General features: G+C 39.6%; 1 protein-coding gene across 5 annotated transcripts in view; it reads left to right on the top strand.

Annotated features, from left to right (window-relative positions):
* The window catches only part of LOC105456869 (potassium/sodium hyperpolarization-activated cyclic nucleotide-gated channel 2), a 59,539-nt gene that overhangs the window by 32,660 nt on the left and 7,978 nt on the right, over positions 1–18,901 (top strand). For 2 of the 5 annotated variants that reach the window (XM_011701211.1, XM_011701215.1), the window contains 4 exons: positions 2,502–2,665; positions 4,050–4,186; positions 4,665–4,808; positions 14,418–14,525. In XM_011701211.1, coding sequence (XP_011699513.1) covers positions 2,502–2,665; positions 4,050–4,186; positions 4,665–4,808; positions 14,418–14,525 — 553 coding nt within the window. Of the gene's footprint in view, positions 1–2,139; positions 2,319–2,501; positions 2,666–4,049; positions 4,187–4,664; positions 4,809–14,417; positions 14,526–18,901 lie in introns of those variants that run through there. The other 3 variants (XM_011701213.1, XM_011701212.1, XM_011701214.1) reach the window with 2 other exon arrangements.

The following is an 18,901-nucleotide window of genomic DNA, read 5'->3' as shown; positions in this document are numbered from 1 at the left end:
AAAAATTCCAAGTTTCTGATTTATCCTCCTCATGCAAAATGAGATGGGTAAATTACATACGCTCCATTAGCAGGTAATGCTTGTAATTACTTCGAAGATATATTTGAACAAGAAAAAAATTCCAGAAAAATAATGATAGATAACTTGAAAATCTTAAGCCTTATATAATTACTGCGTCAACTTCTGGCCAGTTTTTTTTTAAGAAAAGAATTAATGGGAGTTGAGAAAATGCATTATGCTTAACCTGTGTGTATGTGTATGTGTACATAACGGCTTAATTATATTAAGATGGCAATTTGTTCGAAAAGGGGAAGGAAATAATTAAATTATTCGGTTTGATGAATGGCAATTTGTACTATAATGCTTCATGCTGAGATACTTACATTGTTGCTACAAGAGTGATAGCCCGCAATGTTGTTCTTGTGCATGTAAGACGTGAACTATCATATGTTTACGCATCAGAGATTTCGTATTAAGACAAAGTTTCTTGATTAGCGTGATAATTTCCAAGCTAAGCTGTTGGATTTACAAAGTTTATAATACGTCAAATAACGTTAAATTGTATGACACTTCGAAAAGTTTTTCACATAGCTGTTTCGCAATAAAACAATTGTCTAAATAATATTATAAATAATTCCTAAATGTGTTTTGTATATAAAATACATTGCAAACACTTAAATACTGTAAATATACATTATAAATGTGTCTTTGCAAATATAATTATATTCTTAAGCGTATTTGGATTTGCATATCGAGAAATTAATCCACGATGAATATTTCTTAATATTATTGCATTTCTGAATAAATAACGGATTAAATGTACGTCAAAGAAAATGATATTATCGTATTAAATTAAAGAGATTATTCAGCATAATAATTAGTTAATAAAGGAATATACGCAGCCATAAATATCAAAGAGTAATTAGACTTATACTCATCCATATGCATGATTTCACCGTCGTCATATTGTGCAACTTTGTATTATCCATCGTTCCCGTTAGACCACAGAAAAGTTGAAATGTTTTACATCGAAATGGACTACCGGGTGCATAACTTTGACGCGCGTCGCATATCTGATTGAAAATTCCAAAGTTGTGAAATTAGCGCTACGAGTTTGTTCATTAACCGTCACAATTTGCGGCGCAGTTGGCAAAGTTATCAATGATGTCCATCGAAAATACCCGCCGCCTCGTACATACCCCATTGGTTCTCTGCTCTCGTCATACATTCGGCACTAAGAACACACAGTGTTACGGCGGAAAATAATCTCATCTCGTCCCAATTCAGTTTCAATCTCTCTGCTCGGAAGCGTAATTAATTATAGATTAATATTCGTAATTGATTCAATCTGATTTGCATTTCGACAACCCCAATTCGCGACGAATTATTGTTTCAAGAATTGATCGTTATTTAGCATTCGCGAAGTTTTTAATTCTCTTATTTACCGCGTTTGTTACCGCAATCAATCAGAGTTGCAGATTTTTGTTAAAATATCAACCTAGGTATAGCCAAGTGTCGGAATAATTTTCGGGCCGTCGACAGCTTCCACAATTCGAGTGCTTCTCTTTAAAAAGCACAAAGCGCGGAAAAGTTTATTCTGCACTTCCACCTAATCTTCCCGGGAGAAATCGCCCGGTTTCTTCCATCGCGCTATAAATCTCCCGCTACCTCCCCCGCGAAATGGTGAAAAATTACCCTCATTCTTATTCACGAGCGCCACTTTGCAGACTAATGATTCCGTAACCGGTTAGGCGGTTCAAAAATGTGAAATAAACTTGTGTACCGAGGGGCGTGATAAAATGTAAATTCGTACAACTGGTTGCAATCAATATTCGAAACGTGTTATCCATCTCGCTTGTTTACGAAGTTAGCCCCGTCTTCTACACTGAAGTTTCGTGATATTAATGTCATTTATTTTGAATTGAACAATACGTGTACACAAATATTCTTTTATTAATTAAATAATTTGCACATAAAATTGCATGCTTCGCAGGAAATGTGTCAGTGCATAAAAAAACATAATAAAAATGTTCTCTAGTAAAATTATGTTTTAAAAAAATATATTATATACGATATACGCATATATATATATATATATATATATATATAAAGATTATTTTGTAAAAAAACAAAATTAAATTTAAAGAAGGAGATTTTATGATGGCTTTAGAGATTTACGGTGAAGGCGAGAGTTGGATCAAATTTTGAAGGTTATTTTAACCTAGATTGCAACCGAATCCCTACAATCCCCATTGTCTAAAAATGTCTGAAAGTGAGAATATAAAACGACTATCACGTGTGAGCTGAAAATGAATAAAGTTAAGTGAGAAGAAAAAGAATCCTAAATCGCATTAAAATCTAAGCTGCTCTAAACCAAATTTCACTTTTTAAACGACAGTGTCCGTTACACGATTTAATCCTGATTTTATATTATAGATTTATTCTAATGTAACTGTTAATTATTTACTGACTAATGTAATGTTAACTTTTTTTTATTTCAGATTCTATTGGGACCTCTGCATGCTCCTCCTACTGGTAGCTAATCTGATAATTCTGCCAGTCGCCATTAGTTTTTTCAATGACGACCTAAGCACTAGATGGATAGCCTTCAACTGCCTTTCCGACACGATATTCCTTATAGACATCGTCGTCAACTTCAGGACGGGTGAGTGTCATTCGATCGATCAATTTGCTTTGTTATTAGCTCCCCGTTATAATAAATTCTCGTCGCTTAATCCTTTATCACGAATGGAATCCGTGATAAAAAGCTTTAAATTCGCAAACGTGTGCCGCTGAGAAATTCCAGTTCTAATCTCTCATATCAACAGGATTTGTGTGCACGAACAGCTGCGTTGTCGCAGCAACAGCTCCGTATCTCTAACGATATTAGTAACGTCTTTTGAAACTTTCATGTAATACCATTAGGAGTTGCTTATATCATAGTGTCTCCGCGACATGCAAAATTTCACTTGACATTGTGTTTTGCATCATTACCTCAATAAACGGCGTAAATTACAGTCTGCCGACAAATAAAGCATTTACACACATTGAAATATTTTGCAAAAACTTCTTTTTATACGTAACACGTAATATACATACTTCGCAAGACTTAATAAAAAACAAATATTTATAAAGTTAGCTCAGATAAAAAATTAAAATTAAATTTACCTCATCGTTTTCTTCTCTCTCTCTCTCTCTCTCTCTCCCTTACGTGAAATTTTTCTTTCTAATATTATTGCTCGATATCTTGACTTATACAACCGCGCATTTAGAAATACAAATTTTAAAGATCGCAAAATTACCGCGCCGATGACAACAAATAATTTTTCTCTTTCCTAAGAACAAGACCAGTGGAATTTTCCCCTTAAGAATTCCTCTAATTTTTTTTATCCAAGATTTCAAGAGACGTTTACTACTTTAAATTATTTTCTTTCATGCGACTTATCCTTGCTACATTCCCGAGTAGAAGATACAAGCGAAAACAAATGCAATGTGAGACAGATCATCTTGTACTCTTGCTGGACTCGACTATGCACAATGATAGTATTGTTACGGGGGTAGAGAACACTCCTAACTCCTTGACATTTCCTTATTACCCGGGGATTAATTTGAAACGTGTTTGAGTCGGTTCCATAAACGTAGAATTGGGTCACGATGAAAATCATTATATCATATTGCACGTCGCTTTCACGTTGATTCGCGCAGTGATTAAAAATTTCCGAGCCGTCTCACGTCTCGTTCGAATATTAACACAGGGAAACGGTGATAGTCTTAATAATTATTTCGTTTTTTTTTACTTGCCGCTATAACGGATTCAGCGATTGCTTTTTCCTCGTTTCCATTTCCAATTGTTAAATTACGCATTACCTATATGTATATAATGGATGCATCAGATGCGCGAGAACGACGACGGTGACAAACTGTCGAATCGATGGCAAGTCGCCAGAGCGTGAGGTAATAGCATTAACGTTTTTCCAGCGGTTTGAGCTTCGCAGGCTTTGGAAAATCATTGACGTGAAAAACACCGGAGTAAAATTCTTTCGTTGCAGGTATAATGCAGCAGGATAATGCCGAACAGGTGATACTGGATCCGAAGTTAATCGCGAAACACTACCTCAGGACTTGGTTCTTTCTCGACCTCATCTCCTCCATACCATTAGACTACATTTTTCTCATATTTAATCAAGTAAGTATGTCCTACACCGTCCTGCAGTAACCTTACACGCATGCCTTGTTAAGTTGTAAGTTATTATCCCACTATTCTCCATGAAAAATCATCAAAATAACTTTTTAATTTTCTTGCCAAATAAAATGCATTTTTCATTATATATATATAAAATTATTGAAAAAATTTTTATTTTTTCTTTAATATTTATTTTTTTTTTGTATAATTTTTCTGAAATACAATTATGAAATTGAAAACAAATAAAATAATAAAATTTTAAAAAGACAAAAATAGAATAACATTACAAGTAAAAAATTAAAATTCTTATGAAACAGATATAAAATAAATATAACTTATAACACGTATTATTACTTTATATAAATATAGGATCAATGAGAGAAAATGAAAGACTTTTCTGAGTAACTAAATAATTCTGGATATTTGAATACTTGTTTACGGATTGGCAAGAAATAAATATTAAAACAAAGAAATTCACAAGTTTCAGGACTTCAGCGAGTCCTTCCAGATCCTGCATGCTGGACGTGCTCTCAGGATTCTCAGGCTTGCAAAACTATTGTCACTCGTTAGGTTACTACGTTTGTCAAGACTGGTGCGGTATGTCTCGCAATGGGAAGAGGTCTATGTGAGTGTTCCGCTACTTACTATTCAGCACTGTTCTCATTTTGTAATCATACGATACGTGTAGTTCGTGTATAATTTACGTATACATATATCTTAGAAAAAAAAGAGAAAAGGAGAAGCGTTTGGTGATCTTTAAACGGATTCAGGAAGCTGACGAACGATCTTCCCTCCTACGAAACTGCCGCTTTTCCTGTAGACAATGAGGCTTAATGAGAGCTAATTAGTGTCGATTGTCAGTTTTTTGAATCTGTCAATTGCAGAAATCACCTTCCGCACTTTACGCGGGATATTAAATAATTATGTCTATGCCTGTGATATATGGTCGCTTTAGAGAATCTGAGGAGGTAAAGGAAACAAGTCAGCCCACTTTCGTACCCTTATATCGTGGATATTTCGTACTTAGCCGCAGGTGACTCACTGAGTTACCAAGCGAAGTTCTCACGTCAGTGGTGGATTCCGTCTGTTCGACAGGCAAATCTTTTTTTTTTAATCGAATTTTCTCGAATTTGCACTCACTAACAGAGAGTTTCCGTTCTCACTACGTACAAAGAGTTTCTCCCTTTCATATAAGAATTTCGTCCAACCAAGTTCAGTCGATCGAATATGTATGTTACATAAAACCTTTTCTAGGTGTATGCAGCAAAAGTAGGATACGCTTCTTGACAAAATTACTTTTTCGTCGTTGTTGCAAAAGTCTCAGTCCACCACTGCGGGGAATCTTTTCGAACTGGGCAGATGATTAGATTATGTTTCGCTTTCCGTTGCTGAACATCTAATAAGTGTCCCTTCTTCCCCCCGCCCGCCCCCGCGACTCTACTCAATATATCCCGTGATACCACCCCCGCCGCCCCGCCCCGAAACTTCCACTCTACAAGAAAGTCTCCACAAAAATCCCTCCGTCTGTCTTTCTCTCTCGCGATAACAATAATAATCGTGAATTAGAATCAGCTGTTCTCCCTTGCTCCATCATCTCACCGCACCGAGAGGGGCGTAAACAGATAATAGCCATGACACAATGGAGGTAATACCTCTGACAAACAATTCGCGGAGACACAAGCGGAGAGATAGCGTGACGAGAAAAAAATACAAACAAATAGAGGAAAAAGGATACACGTGCACGCGATTGCGTGTCCCGCAGTACCATCGTTAATACACCGTGTAACTCGATACAAAGAGAATCCCGTGACACAATACGACAACATTTTATTATATTTTTCATTGTCGTTCCGATGCACCGATAATTGTTGTTGTTCGCTATTCGTATATATATATATCTTTTACTCGTTTACTTTTTTGCTCTCGTTTTAACGCACATGTCGATTTTGTGCACGTGATGTAATGGTACGACGATTCGTCGACGGGTAAGTAACTGCCCTCCCAAAGCAAGTGTACATACCACTCGATAATCGAAGCGACGCGTGAACGTATTTGCCCGCCCCTTTCGTTCGACCGGAGAGTCATTTCGAAAGATAAAAGAAAGAACAGAATGAGTAAAAGGTAAAATAAAACAACAAGATCGAACTGGTTTCTATCAATGTCTTCCGACAAACTCGCGTCTCTATTTCACTTTGCTACGAATATATCTCGCTATTTCTTCACAAAACGTTCAACAAATCAAACAAAATACTGCGACGTGACTGTTGCATTTACAATAGAATAATAGAAGAAGAAGATTATAAAACGTTAACATTATCACATCGATAAGAAATTGAGTCGGATAACGGTAATGATAATATCCATAATTTCGTGTACATGATGTGTATATATACATATCTCGCTAGGTCGATTACACGGCGAATGAGCTGCAAGCGCATTAATTGTTTGCGTGAGTTAATTGAGTTGAGAAATTATTGCTACCTTTCGGTGCTTCCGCACATCGGCGATTGTGTGAGATAACGTTGATTTTTTCTTTTTTTTTTTTGTTACTTGTTACCTCGCGCGCTGTTAGCGTAAAAAATCGTGGCGCAGCGAGGAGACCAACGAATCAATCAGGCTTTTCGTCCAATCGAGATAGCAGTCTGTCATTCGCTGAAAATCTTGTTACGCTTGCCTTGAAACGTTACTATTGCCTCCCTCTGCTTTTTTCCTCTCTGTTCTGTTCTGTTGTACTAGATATACGCTGTGAAAAAAAAAAAAAAAAGAGAAACGTATGCACGAGAGGAAAGCTGCGTTCCAAGTGCAATAGATTTTTCATATCGCGCCGGTATTGATATCGTTTGAACAAAATTCACTACCGTCAAATAATAAGCGAAGAAACGCGGGAGACGAAATGCACCGTCGAATACAATGATATCGAGAATCGCTATCCCGCATTCCCTTTCTTCGTCGAATGAATCACGATAAATTCGTTTTCGTTGAATTGCGGATAAAATGTTTTCTCAATTAATGCAGAAATCAAATCAATTCTCGTACGAGACCGCTTTCGAGACCGAGCTTCGGGTGAAAATATCAATGGACTTCGAAAGTGCGGCCAACGACAACGAGAGTTAGTAATTCTGGTGGCGCCACTATTCATAGAACGCTAATAGAGGGATAATTGAAAATATATGGGATCCATTTAAGATGAAACTTAGCCAAATATTTTACATTCATCTTCTCCTCTGCGTTGTTATACTGTTGTCGTTGTCGCACTTATTTTCGAAGCGCCAAGAATAAACTTCCAACGTGTACGTGGTGTTATACATACCTATCGCGCCGAGAAAATGCAAGCGCGCCTAGTTAATTTACAAATCATTTCGCATGATTAGTCAATCAAAGTTGATTATATTATCATCTCTTCAATAAGAATGGGCAGACTATAAAAATATATCGGTTGCTATATAATATTTGTAGTGAAATTGTTTTAATTTAATTTACTAATGGCTAATTATTGGCTAATTCGTCGTTATTTTATATACTTTGCCATGTAGAAAAGTGCAATTTGATATAAAAAAAACTGTAAGTGCAAAATAAATAAACGAAAACTTTGTTTCGCATAATGCATATCTCTGCAGTCATTCAAAAAATATTAATGTGTAAAAAAAAAACAGCGCTTACAAATTTTTTTATTTCAAGTTCTCACATATATTATCAGACACAACCGACACTGATGTATAACAAAACGGACGGTTTTCTTTCACAACACACGTACACGTATACACAATTGTTATGTTTATCCCTCCATCGTTTCGATACGAGAGCCGATAATTCAACCATTAGACTGTAGCAGCAGAAAAATCCCCATAACGAGTGGATATGAACACACACGACACACATCACTGAAAACGAAGACACACCACAAGCGAGCGTGAGATTATCACGTCGCTGTACACACAAAACATCGTATCTCGCGGGGATCCTGTAATTCATCGTCTCATCGAAAAATATTCTCGCCCTATCACACACTCACCCACTTACTTTCTTAAGTAATCAAGTGCCGTGAGAGATAATATAACGCGCGATCTCCCTATATTCCCCGAATACATAATTTTCCATACCGTCACTGCCTTATAAAAACCTGTACATCCACACGCACACGCGCACACACATGCATACACTGACACGCACAGAAATCTTTTCCATCTCAATTCCCCCCGACATACAAACATAAGTACAAACAACAAAAGAAAACAATATATACAAATCGACTACTAGGCGTACTGCGAGAACACGTTTCCGAATGGGTTTGCAGATCCCCCTTTATCAACAGCCGGAGAGGCACTACGAGCGTCGGGCGACACCGCCCCAACCAGACCGAACCAGCAAGGTGTGCCTGCCTAGTTACCCTGAAACCAAGGCCAATTGCCCTTACTTGATTCAAGCGTTCGTTAACACAAAACTCAATGTGTTTCTACGTATAAATATATCTATATACGCTAGATCATTATTATTATTATTATTATTATTATTCACTACTGTCGTTTCTTTCGTTGTTTACTCATTGATTACGATTATTCTGATTACCGTTGCCGTTTTCGTTTGTGGTCACCTGTCTCTCGGCTTTTTTTTTCTTTTCCTTAAATTTCGTTTTGAGTTTTCATAGAGAACGTGCATAGTCTTGTCGTGTAATTTACAGTCTCCGGTACGAGAAGTTATTTTTCCTTTTTTCTTTTTTTTTACACATATAACACACCCGACATACTTAGATCCAGTTTGTGAATTGTAGCAGAGCCGATCAAGAGCTTCGAACGTTGTGTGTCGGGAAGTTCCATGTTCCGTAGAGTTGCCGAGCGTAGACCGAGCGGGGAAAAGACTATGCTTACTATTTGATCAAATGTTAAAAGCCTATTACGGACTTACGGAGTAATTAAACTCCTTCCTTGCCGCCGCAACTTCGTCGCGAAATCTGAAGCACTACAAACTCGAACGGGCAAAGCGGAAAGAGTCTTATACGTATTAATTGATCACACGTACCATTGAGTAAGATAACGGAATTATTGAAACGGTCATTCCGGTTGAAATTAATTGAAGAGTGATATATAGATGTAAAATTCGATATTTCATGCAGAACTAAACGTATAGCTGTATATTCATGGAAGTCAAATAGCTCTCTCACTGCATAGAACATTTCAACAAGCTCTTGATCAGTCTTGCCCTTAGTCCCGTAGTCCTGGCGATGCGACGTGTGACATGGATCACAGATTAGAAGATGCGATATTAGCTGAGAAGAATCCAGTATGTATTGATCGATGGAGAATGACAATGCTTGCAGTATTAAATATATACCTTAGTGACGATGTTTTTTTTCTATAACTATATATATATATACATATATTGTTGGAAATCCATGTTTCACCGGACTAGCTGATTCCTCGCCAAAGTTTCTTGAGAACGGTTTTTTGGTATGAGATGCTACCTTGTTTTTGTCGGGTTTTGTTGGAAAGTTCCGTTCTGCTAGGTACTAACATGAGTTTGAGTTTACGAATATAGTCATTGTCGAACTGGTCGTGTCGAATATTCGATCGCGCGCGATCGCAGGAACGGCCCCCGGCCGTTCGTGCCCGATCGCCGCCGCGTTGAAAAAAAAACACGTTTCGAATTTCTCGGCTCTCGATTATCGCCGGCCTCATAAGCCGCATAAACTTTATTGGCCTGATACGACATAGATGCGCATGTACATTTATGAGTCAATAGCGATTTATCGACGTTCTTTCAGCGACGGTCTGCATAATCTAGATACGTGTGCATGTAACTGTATACTGATAGTATATCTATATATACATTTCCGGATGCACCATTTTTTGACAATGGTAGCGCATGAGGTGACGGTGACGATGAAGAGCCGAGAATTCGTTTGTCGTGGATCTTTGCCGCCGCGTCCAATTGGCGCGTCATAAAACAGGAGTAGTCTAATAAAAAAGATTCTTGCGCACAACGTGACAATACGAGAGAGTCAGCCCGATGAAGAATTTCCGCGAGTTATTCGACACGAACCGCTCAACAGACGAGAAAACGTTGGTTGGTCTAACCGTAGGTCTGCCTGTGAGTGTTAGGTGTTAATTAACCTTATCTGTCCAAAATTCTTGGCAATGTGCCCGTGTTCAGTGTGTGTTCCCAGTTTTATTTATTCCCAACAATTTACTCCTCATCCCTTATTCCGCCTTCCTCTCCCCCCCCCCTCCCCCGTGATAAATTTCTAAGGAGCACCCCACAGTCCCGCCGATTATTTCGACTCCCCCTCTCCCCTCTCGTTCGCGTTCCGTTCTGATTGCCTGTTGTTTCGTGTTGTCTAGATATGCCTGATTTTACGAGGAGGAAGCGATTCCGATTTCGTTTCTTTTTGTTTCATTTTGACATTTTACTTCCGCCAGGACGGAGAGTACAAATTACGCAGACGCCGTCGGTACTTTCCTCTGCCCACGTATGTATCCGTATTATCATATTTTTGTTCGTTTGTTCTCTCTTTTTCTCTCTCTCTCTCTCTCTTTTCTCTCAGGAGCACGTTTTTATATTATAATATTATATTACCGACGTGTATTTTCCAGCGTTCTTTTTCCAATGTAGACGGTCGTTAGGTATCCACCCTGGGTATCTCTTTTACACGTACGACAGGCGAGCGAGGGAAGTACGCGGAGAAGCGCGTGCGATCCTTTAATTGTCTCGCCACCCGATATACACACGTAACGGATATGACGTTTCCTCTCTTTCGCGTGCGTCTTTCGCGTCTCCGCTCTTGTCTTGAGAATTGCTGCTCCTCTGCGCGATCGCAACGGCGAATCCGCAATGACGCAGTCTCGTTCCGGCTCGATTGTGCAACGAGAGGAAAATTTTCCACGAGAGAGAGATGCTTCTTACGTGTTGATTTCTGAGAAAGCGGAGCGTAACATTTTCTGGATATATGTGTGTGTACATATATTGTACATATATGTACATATATGTATATATGTTACATACGTCACAATGTACTGTCATTCACGTGTACATTTCGTTTTTCACGAAGAGAGACAGGAAATAAGGAGAGAACAGTCGATTAATCGCGCAGACTCGATCTAAAAGAGACGATTCTTGTTCTTTATTTCTCTTCTTTCATCGCACAGTATTTTCCGTATTGTTCGCCGAACGAAATTTTTCACGCAATTGGATTTGACAGATTTAAACAAACGACGCGAACGTCAATCTAAAAGATTTAAGTTATGACTGCTTTGGTACACCAAAGCTTGTCACATTTATTTGTTAAAATAACAAGGCATTAAATAAAGAGAAAGATAGTGAAAGAGCTTCATTACATTTACATTATTTTAAGTCAAAGCCAATTTAATTCTAAAAATTTCCCAATTTTCGTTTCTCCTAGTTATTTTGTTTTCAGTTAAATATTTTTAACATTAAAATATATAAAAAAATAAATACATAATGCATAAAGATGGAAAATCATGTTCGAACAGATAAGGTAAAAAAGACAAATCGATAAAACGGATAATAGGATGATCGCAAATTTTCTGCATTATTTATTTAATACTGAATTTTCGTTATATGATTTGCGTCAATTCTGTGTTCTCCATTAAACAGCAATATCCTGCATATTATACAAATGTGACTTGCAGATTATGTCACCAAATATTTCAGAGAGAGACAAACAATTCCTTCATATGCGTGCATACGCCTTCGAATTTAATAAATCAACAACGTGCTCCAAAGTTGTTGACGATCCCCTCGCTCTTATTAATTAATTAATTAATTAACTGAAAAAAAAGTAACAGCAAAACGCAGTGCTCTTTGTAACGAGTGCAAAAGCTTTCTGCCCGTGGCACGTACATCCAGTTTCCCTTTACATCGTAATTAAATCAGATAACAAACACACGAGTGCCTTTGTGAGCACGCACATTAGAGTTAAACAGCCGCACAGTAGCAAACCGCCGCGATAATGGTCGGGGCTGGGTTGCATTCAGCGTGGCAAATTAAAACGTACTCGCGTGTGTACGCACATTAAGAGACGATAAATCATAGCCGTCATGCAGAAACGCGCGATTGTACGTCCACCGCGTGATTTTCGCGGTGCGCAACTCGATTGGCGTGGCGCAAAATCGCGCGTTTCTCGCGTCGCGCACAATTATATCCGCGATGTATGCAGTAAGACGCGACAAAGGAATGTCGTGAGATCGCGATCGACGAACATGAGTATTCTTTTGTCCTGTGCTGTTTGTGTGTACTTTAATAATCTCTAATCGATGTGCGACCATGTACGATGTTCTCTCACCTCGAACTACACACACGCGGTGTGATCTCTTAACGGGGGAAAAAAAAATTCCGATAATTCTCAAGTTTCTTCTGCCTTTTCGTGACTTTTGCATGGAATTTTTCAGAAAGAGATGGGAGCGTTCTCCTTTTGTCAATGTTTATCTCGTCACAGACTGTTTCTTTCAGCAGAGCAGCGATGCGCGCACATTGCCCCGGGAAGAGCAGAATTTTTATATATTTCACAATTATCACATTTGCAGATTTTTCTCTCTCTTTCTCTTTCTGTCTTTTCTCTCTCTCTTTCTCTGTCTTTCTCTCTCTTTCATCAATATGAATTTTACGAATCGAAGCTAAGGCAATGTCTTATTATTATGTATCACCAACACTTAAAATGATTGTTGTACCTTCAAGCGTAAATTAATGTGCACTTTTCTTCTTCTTTTTTAGCCTTTCTTCGATTAACGTCCTATTTCGATTAAATTACTGAAATGTTTGTTCAAGACGAAATGAGCAGCCTCTCCCATGTGGAAAAGTATATAAAAAAAAATTCTCCTCGGCGTATATCACAATGAAATTTTAGTGGATGGTTTAAACCAGAGACAATGCCGTCGAATTTGCATGAAAGATAATATCGACAGTGTCGCGAATAAGTCAATTACGTTCTCGCGTGCTGTATTACTTCGATGGATCTACAGACCCACGCCCGGGATCAAATTACGCGGCTTTGCAAGTTAATATCGCGCGGTTTTTTTTTTTTACTCAATCTGTAAAATCCACCACGACACCACATATATACAGAACCGCTAATTAATTCATCGAGCTTCATCCGAGCTTGACAAGGAACTGCGGCTTCACGCTTGGCGCGCGATTGCTAATTCGATAGCTTTGATATTAACGAATGGCTTGTTTGACTACTAATTACCTAATTCACGGATTATACGGACTGTTACTCTTTATCGTGTCGTGTGCCCTTGCCGATTATACTTTCGCGTGCACACACCACGCTCTACATCACCGAAAAAATCGTTTCTCTTGCGCCCGCCACTCACACTTTACCGATCTCTCATCACCCACACGATCGATCGATCGTTCTTTGGGTACCCAGATTACGACGGTCGACACTCGCCGGCGAAGCGAGAATTCGCACCGACACCGATATACCGATATACCGACACAATGGTGTAATTATTTACTCTGTTTATGTGCTTGTGTATGTGCCAGTACTAGCGTTCAGGAGGGAGGATGGAAAATGAGAGGTACTAACACCTTATATCTATGTAAATATATTTATCGTCTTTCTCTACTTTTTTTTTCTTAATTTATTCGTTAAATGGATAAACTGTAACGTGATCCACACATACACGTGATTTGTGCGTACTGGGCCTGATTCAATGGGTGGTCACAAAGTTAAAGCATGTCCACAGTGACGTCGATTTATACTACTTTTGCACATCTGCTGGCGGACCTCGCGATCCGAGTATATATATATATATATACTTCACATAATTATACAGCGAAAGGACGAAAACCTTAGGGGATGGGATTGCCTTTCAGCGTCCGTTGTGTAACGTGGCCACAAGTACCGCACACGGGAATTTCTGACTCCGACGAGAGACGAGAAAAAGAAAAATCGATTCCTGCAACCGCCCGACAATCTCCTATTCTACTTCCGCCTTACTTTTCGCCACTTGTATCCACCATACTGTCTTGCAAACTGTCAACTAATATATATATAAATCCGCCTACTGTACTAACTATACCAACGTTTCTCTCCCGTCTCCTCCTCACTGTTACTTTTCAAAACTCCGTTTCTTTCTCCCTCTGTTTTTTTCTTAAACTCTTTCTCTGACACTATTTCTACCTCCTTCTCTCTGTGAAATTTCTATTAACCTCTGCAGAATTTCTATTAACCTCTTCTTACTATGTCTGGCTATGTCCCGCTTTCTTTTGTTTCTAGATATTGCAGAACCTACAAAAAAAACGCACTGAGCGGAGGGGGCGCCTAAGTTCTGACAATATGACTAAAAAGAAGTCCGGTTTCAGCAAAAGCGAACTTATTTTTAAGGTAACCCGCCCTGGCGAACGCGCGAAGCTCACGTCCACGCGATTCGCACCACGAATCAGCCTCGGAAATTTCCCATCCGGTTTTCCGCGAGACTCGATAGAAGGAAGTCAACTCTCTCGACCTCCTCTTGGCCGCACAATATTTAACATAATTATTGAACGAGATCTCCGACAGTCAAGAATTATCATTCGCTTTACGATTTCTCGCCGAACTTTTTGTTAAAAAAAAACGGCGCTTTAAAATGTCGCAAACACGACTGGAAATATTATAGTGAAATATTTCAGAAATTGTAGATCCCACAATTTTCGCCTCAAAACCGAGCTATGTATTCTTGACCGGTGAATCAATTAAATCGTTTATCTCCTTACCGAGGATCAGGATATCCGAAGAATAATTTCTAGCATCGCGCGGGAATCGGATGGATCGATTGTTGATTGAACCGATCGACTGCCGTTCTGTCGGTGTCTCGCGGGGACCGGGAGCCGGGCTGACGAGGTTAATTGGACGGAGGAGCTATACGCTGATTGGCTCGTTGGTTTATTACAAACATTCAGCTTTTACTTTTTCCGCCGCATTATACATTTACATATACCCGCAGCAATAGGCTATGCTTCTTTACATTCACCATCGGCACCCGCCTAGCGATGAGAAAGTACATGTACATAACTATGTGTGTGATATATGACAATCTAGAGGCCCACAAATATAGATATGGCAAAGAGAACGCCCGGCACGGTTTAATTACGGAGCCCACCTTTAGCGCCAGCACGGCGTCACTTCGCGGATGTATTATGGTAAAGGCCCCGAATTCCCGACGATCGCCAATCGACAGCGCGATATTCGACGTGAAAGTGAATGAAGTAAACGAGGATCGGTTGTCAAAAGTCCGGCGTGGCGCGTCCGACTCAAAACAATCGTATATATTCGTGTTTAAACCCTTCCTCTCTCCGTCTCTTTATATATATTGTATCTATCTCTCTCTCTCTCTATCTATCCATCTATCTATCTATCTTCTCAATCTAACTTCCTCTCGTTTACTATTTGACTGTTTGTTGTATCTTCTACGTCTCCTCGATCCCTCCGTCTTGTATCCCCCCTCTATTCCAGTCCGATTCCACCGTGTCCCGTGACCCGATGGACGACCGCAAAACCGCCTGTGTTTCCACGCACTATCTTGTGAAACGCTTTTGATCGCTAGACGGTGTGCACGATCCTGTGAAAACGAGCGCACGTGATTGGGCGTCCCTTTTCTGTCGCTTTACTGTAAACTGTGTATCACACTGTACATCGAGACTGTGTACCCCAAGATGCATCGCTGCCTTAGAAGGTGGCAGGAGGGAAATGGATACACACAAGACCACATTGGCGCGAGCGCTAAACGGGATAACAATTAGGGATGCAATGCGTATGAGAGTAGAGGAGCTCGCTTATCCTCCCCTAACGCTGCTCTGCAAACGACTTTCACCCTGTAACTAGCCTGTCGCCAGCCGCGCGCGTCTTACCCACCCGCTCTCTGTTTTTCGCTCTGTCGCTGCCCGTTTGCCCCCGCTCTCTGTCGCTGCTTCTCGGCCGAGAAAATGCACCTCTATATCTGTGTATAATATAACCGCTGGCTATCTGTGTGCTTGCAAATTCGGAAAAAAAAAACCGGAGAAACGAAGACACGACAGAAGAGCGAAGACACACTTCGCCTTCTCGCTTCGTGTATGGCTTGGCTTGCGCGAGGCTTAACAACGCAATGTGTTTGATTTGACAGCTGCGTTTTGTTCGTCGTCCCTCATAACGCTGATCATAATCACTCGAATTCGTCTCGGCCAAAGGCGCGAGGAACTCTCACCCTCACGACAAACATCTCTCTCTTCCGGTGAAGAACCCGCCCCCCCGTACCTCGGTTGTTCTCTGTTGTGTCTTTAGTTTGCAGTATACTCACTTTTGTTTCCGGTGTCCGTTTTAGAGCGTTTGTTGTTGCCACTTACAAATCGCCATCCGTTAACTAGTGCGCTGACTCATTGATCGTTGATTGTTCATTAATCATATATCGTGGAGAACATAATCAGAATCAAGCTTTCATCTTTACTAGACCTGTGACTGTCTCGTAGAAGAGAAGGTTGATGTTGAGTTGACCAGTGTATCGTTTACCTTGTGTTTCCCTTCTTTCTTCTTTCATTTTTTTTTCTCTTAATTCTTGTTGATTTACAAATCCACGCCACGCACGTACCTATATACGTCGCATCGCTCATTAACGGCATCGGCGATATACATACGTATGCGTGTGCACGCGTGTACCGTGTATCCCACGTGTACACGATCTTTTTTACTTGTAGATCAGGTAATGTATTTGAGCTGTATGTGGTCTAGCCTGTAAGTTCTCCCATATGTTCTCTTACTTGTTTCCCGTAGGCGCAGAAACAGTTACCATTGATCATCATCCATGGAGTATCATAACACCCCCCGATAGATACTACCCCCTAATATTTTACCGCATTTAGATAACCAGAGCTCCGCCCTTCATCGAAATCCTACGGCGATTGGGCATCGAGATGCATCTCTCGTCGTCTTTTTACACTGTTGCAATCTGTTAACGGCCATGTCTACGATAACTGTAAATGCGACTCTTTTACGACCAGGTGTTCGGCGTGATCGCACAAGTGATGAAGCCATGCAGGCCAACTTCATACAATAAACTAAATTTCACTCATAAATATTATATTATTGATATTAAAAAATTTCTGATTATTAAATCTAAAAAAAATGTAACGTAATTGTTATCAAATATTATATTATTGTAATTTGAATTATCGTTCACTTATAAACTCTATGAGTATTTATTGCTGCAATTTCATCGCGATAAAATAAAGAGGGAGTATATACAGAATTTTTTCCCCCCCAAAAAAACACGCATGGAACTAAATTATCTTCAACAAGATGACACATCTGTTTGAAGCTTATTGTACGTCATTATGTCATTACGGTCGGTACTGCAATGGCTCTGTCATTTCTGCGGTTTAAGTGCAAGAATAATTACCTAACTGTTATACACAGGGGACAGGTCCCACTGCCGTACGATTTCAAGATCATTATGCCGCGATTGCCCAAGACTCGACAAGTACCTCGTAAACAGCTTCACCTACTCCTCGCCTTTGCCTTTGTCGCGCGTTTAGATTTATTAATAAATCGCCGGCACAAATTTTTCATCTGCGTCGAGTCCTGCAAAGTATTTTTCTTCGCGAGAGTATCAAACTTCCGTAAGTTATAAGAGCACGAAAGTGTATATCGAGGATGATAGATACGGCGGACGATAAAAAGAGAAAGCTCGATAAGGCTCTGAACTACTTGCGGGTGCTTGGGCAAGCGCGTCTAAGTTTCGGAAACTTCAGTTCGTCGCCGCATATAACGGGGGCCGGATTCGGAGAGAATTTTCTTCGCACATACGTGGCTCGGGTCGACGGCGCGCCGGTATTGGAAATTCATTTGCGCGCCACCGGCTCAGGGTTTATTCGCGAACGAAATCTCTCGAACACCGAATACGGTGGCCGCGAATACGGTGCATGACACAGTTCATTATTGCAGCGCGCGCGTGTCACGAGTTTCGTTACGAGTACCGTACGCATACAAGTGCGGAAGCAGATATATATATATATGTCATCGCCACATATGTACATACGTTATGTACATACCCATAAACATGAGTCGCACTTCATGATACCTTCAACGATCCTTAGATAATTCTATCCTTATTCTTTCGACTAACAGGAGAACGCTGAGACCATCCGACGCCAACCCATTCGAGTAATTTTATCAATCGCTTTTGCCGATCCCTTTTTTATAACGTGTAAAACAAAATTGATCTATAATTTTTAAATTTTTAATTAAAAATCTCTTGTAAAAATTCGTAATTTCGTACGTGCATATATAAAAATAAATTAGAAAATGTCTAAATTAAGAGATTTTAACTCATTTGCTGTACATTAGCGAGTGACTATATATTAAAAATAACTGAATCGTTCGTTGAAATTATACATCTATTAATATTTCACTTTAACGCGCAAATTACTTTATCGTGCGTATTAATTATTGGGAAGAAGATCAAGATGCAACTAACCGCGTGATAATCATCGAAGTAAGATACGGATCGGAATCTCGAAGGGTTAACTCGGCAAATTAGCCATGTCGGTACGCTCTCCGCGTGTTCTCCAGCTTTTTATTTTAGTGCGGACGGATTCCCATATCGTACTTATTGCGCACGATGGAGCCGAGCAATTTGCAATTATGGTTATGGAACCGAACGGACTACATCGACGTTATTGGATGAGCGTCGATTTCTTTTTTTTGTTTTTCCTTTCTTGTGTACGTCATATATCATGAACATTTGGCGC

This window comes from Wasmannia auropunctata, unplaced genomic scaffold (genome assembly GCF_000956235.1).
Source record: "Wasmannia auropunctata unplaced genomic scaffold, wasmannia.A_1.0 LD335514.1, whole genome shotgun sequence".
NCBI lineage: Eukaryota > Metazoa > Arthropoda > Insecta > Hymenoptera > Formicidae > Wasmannia > Wasmannia auropunctata.
The sequence above is the reverse complement of the archived record's forward strand: the minus strand, read 5'-3'. Positions and strand labels throughout refer to the sequence as shown.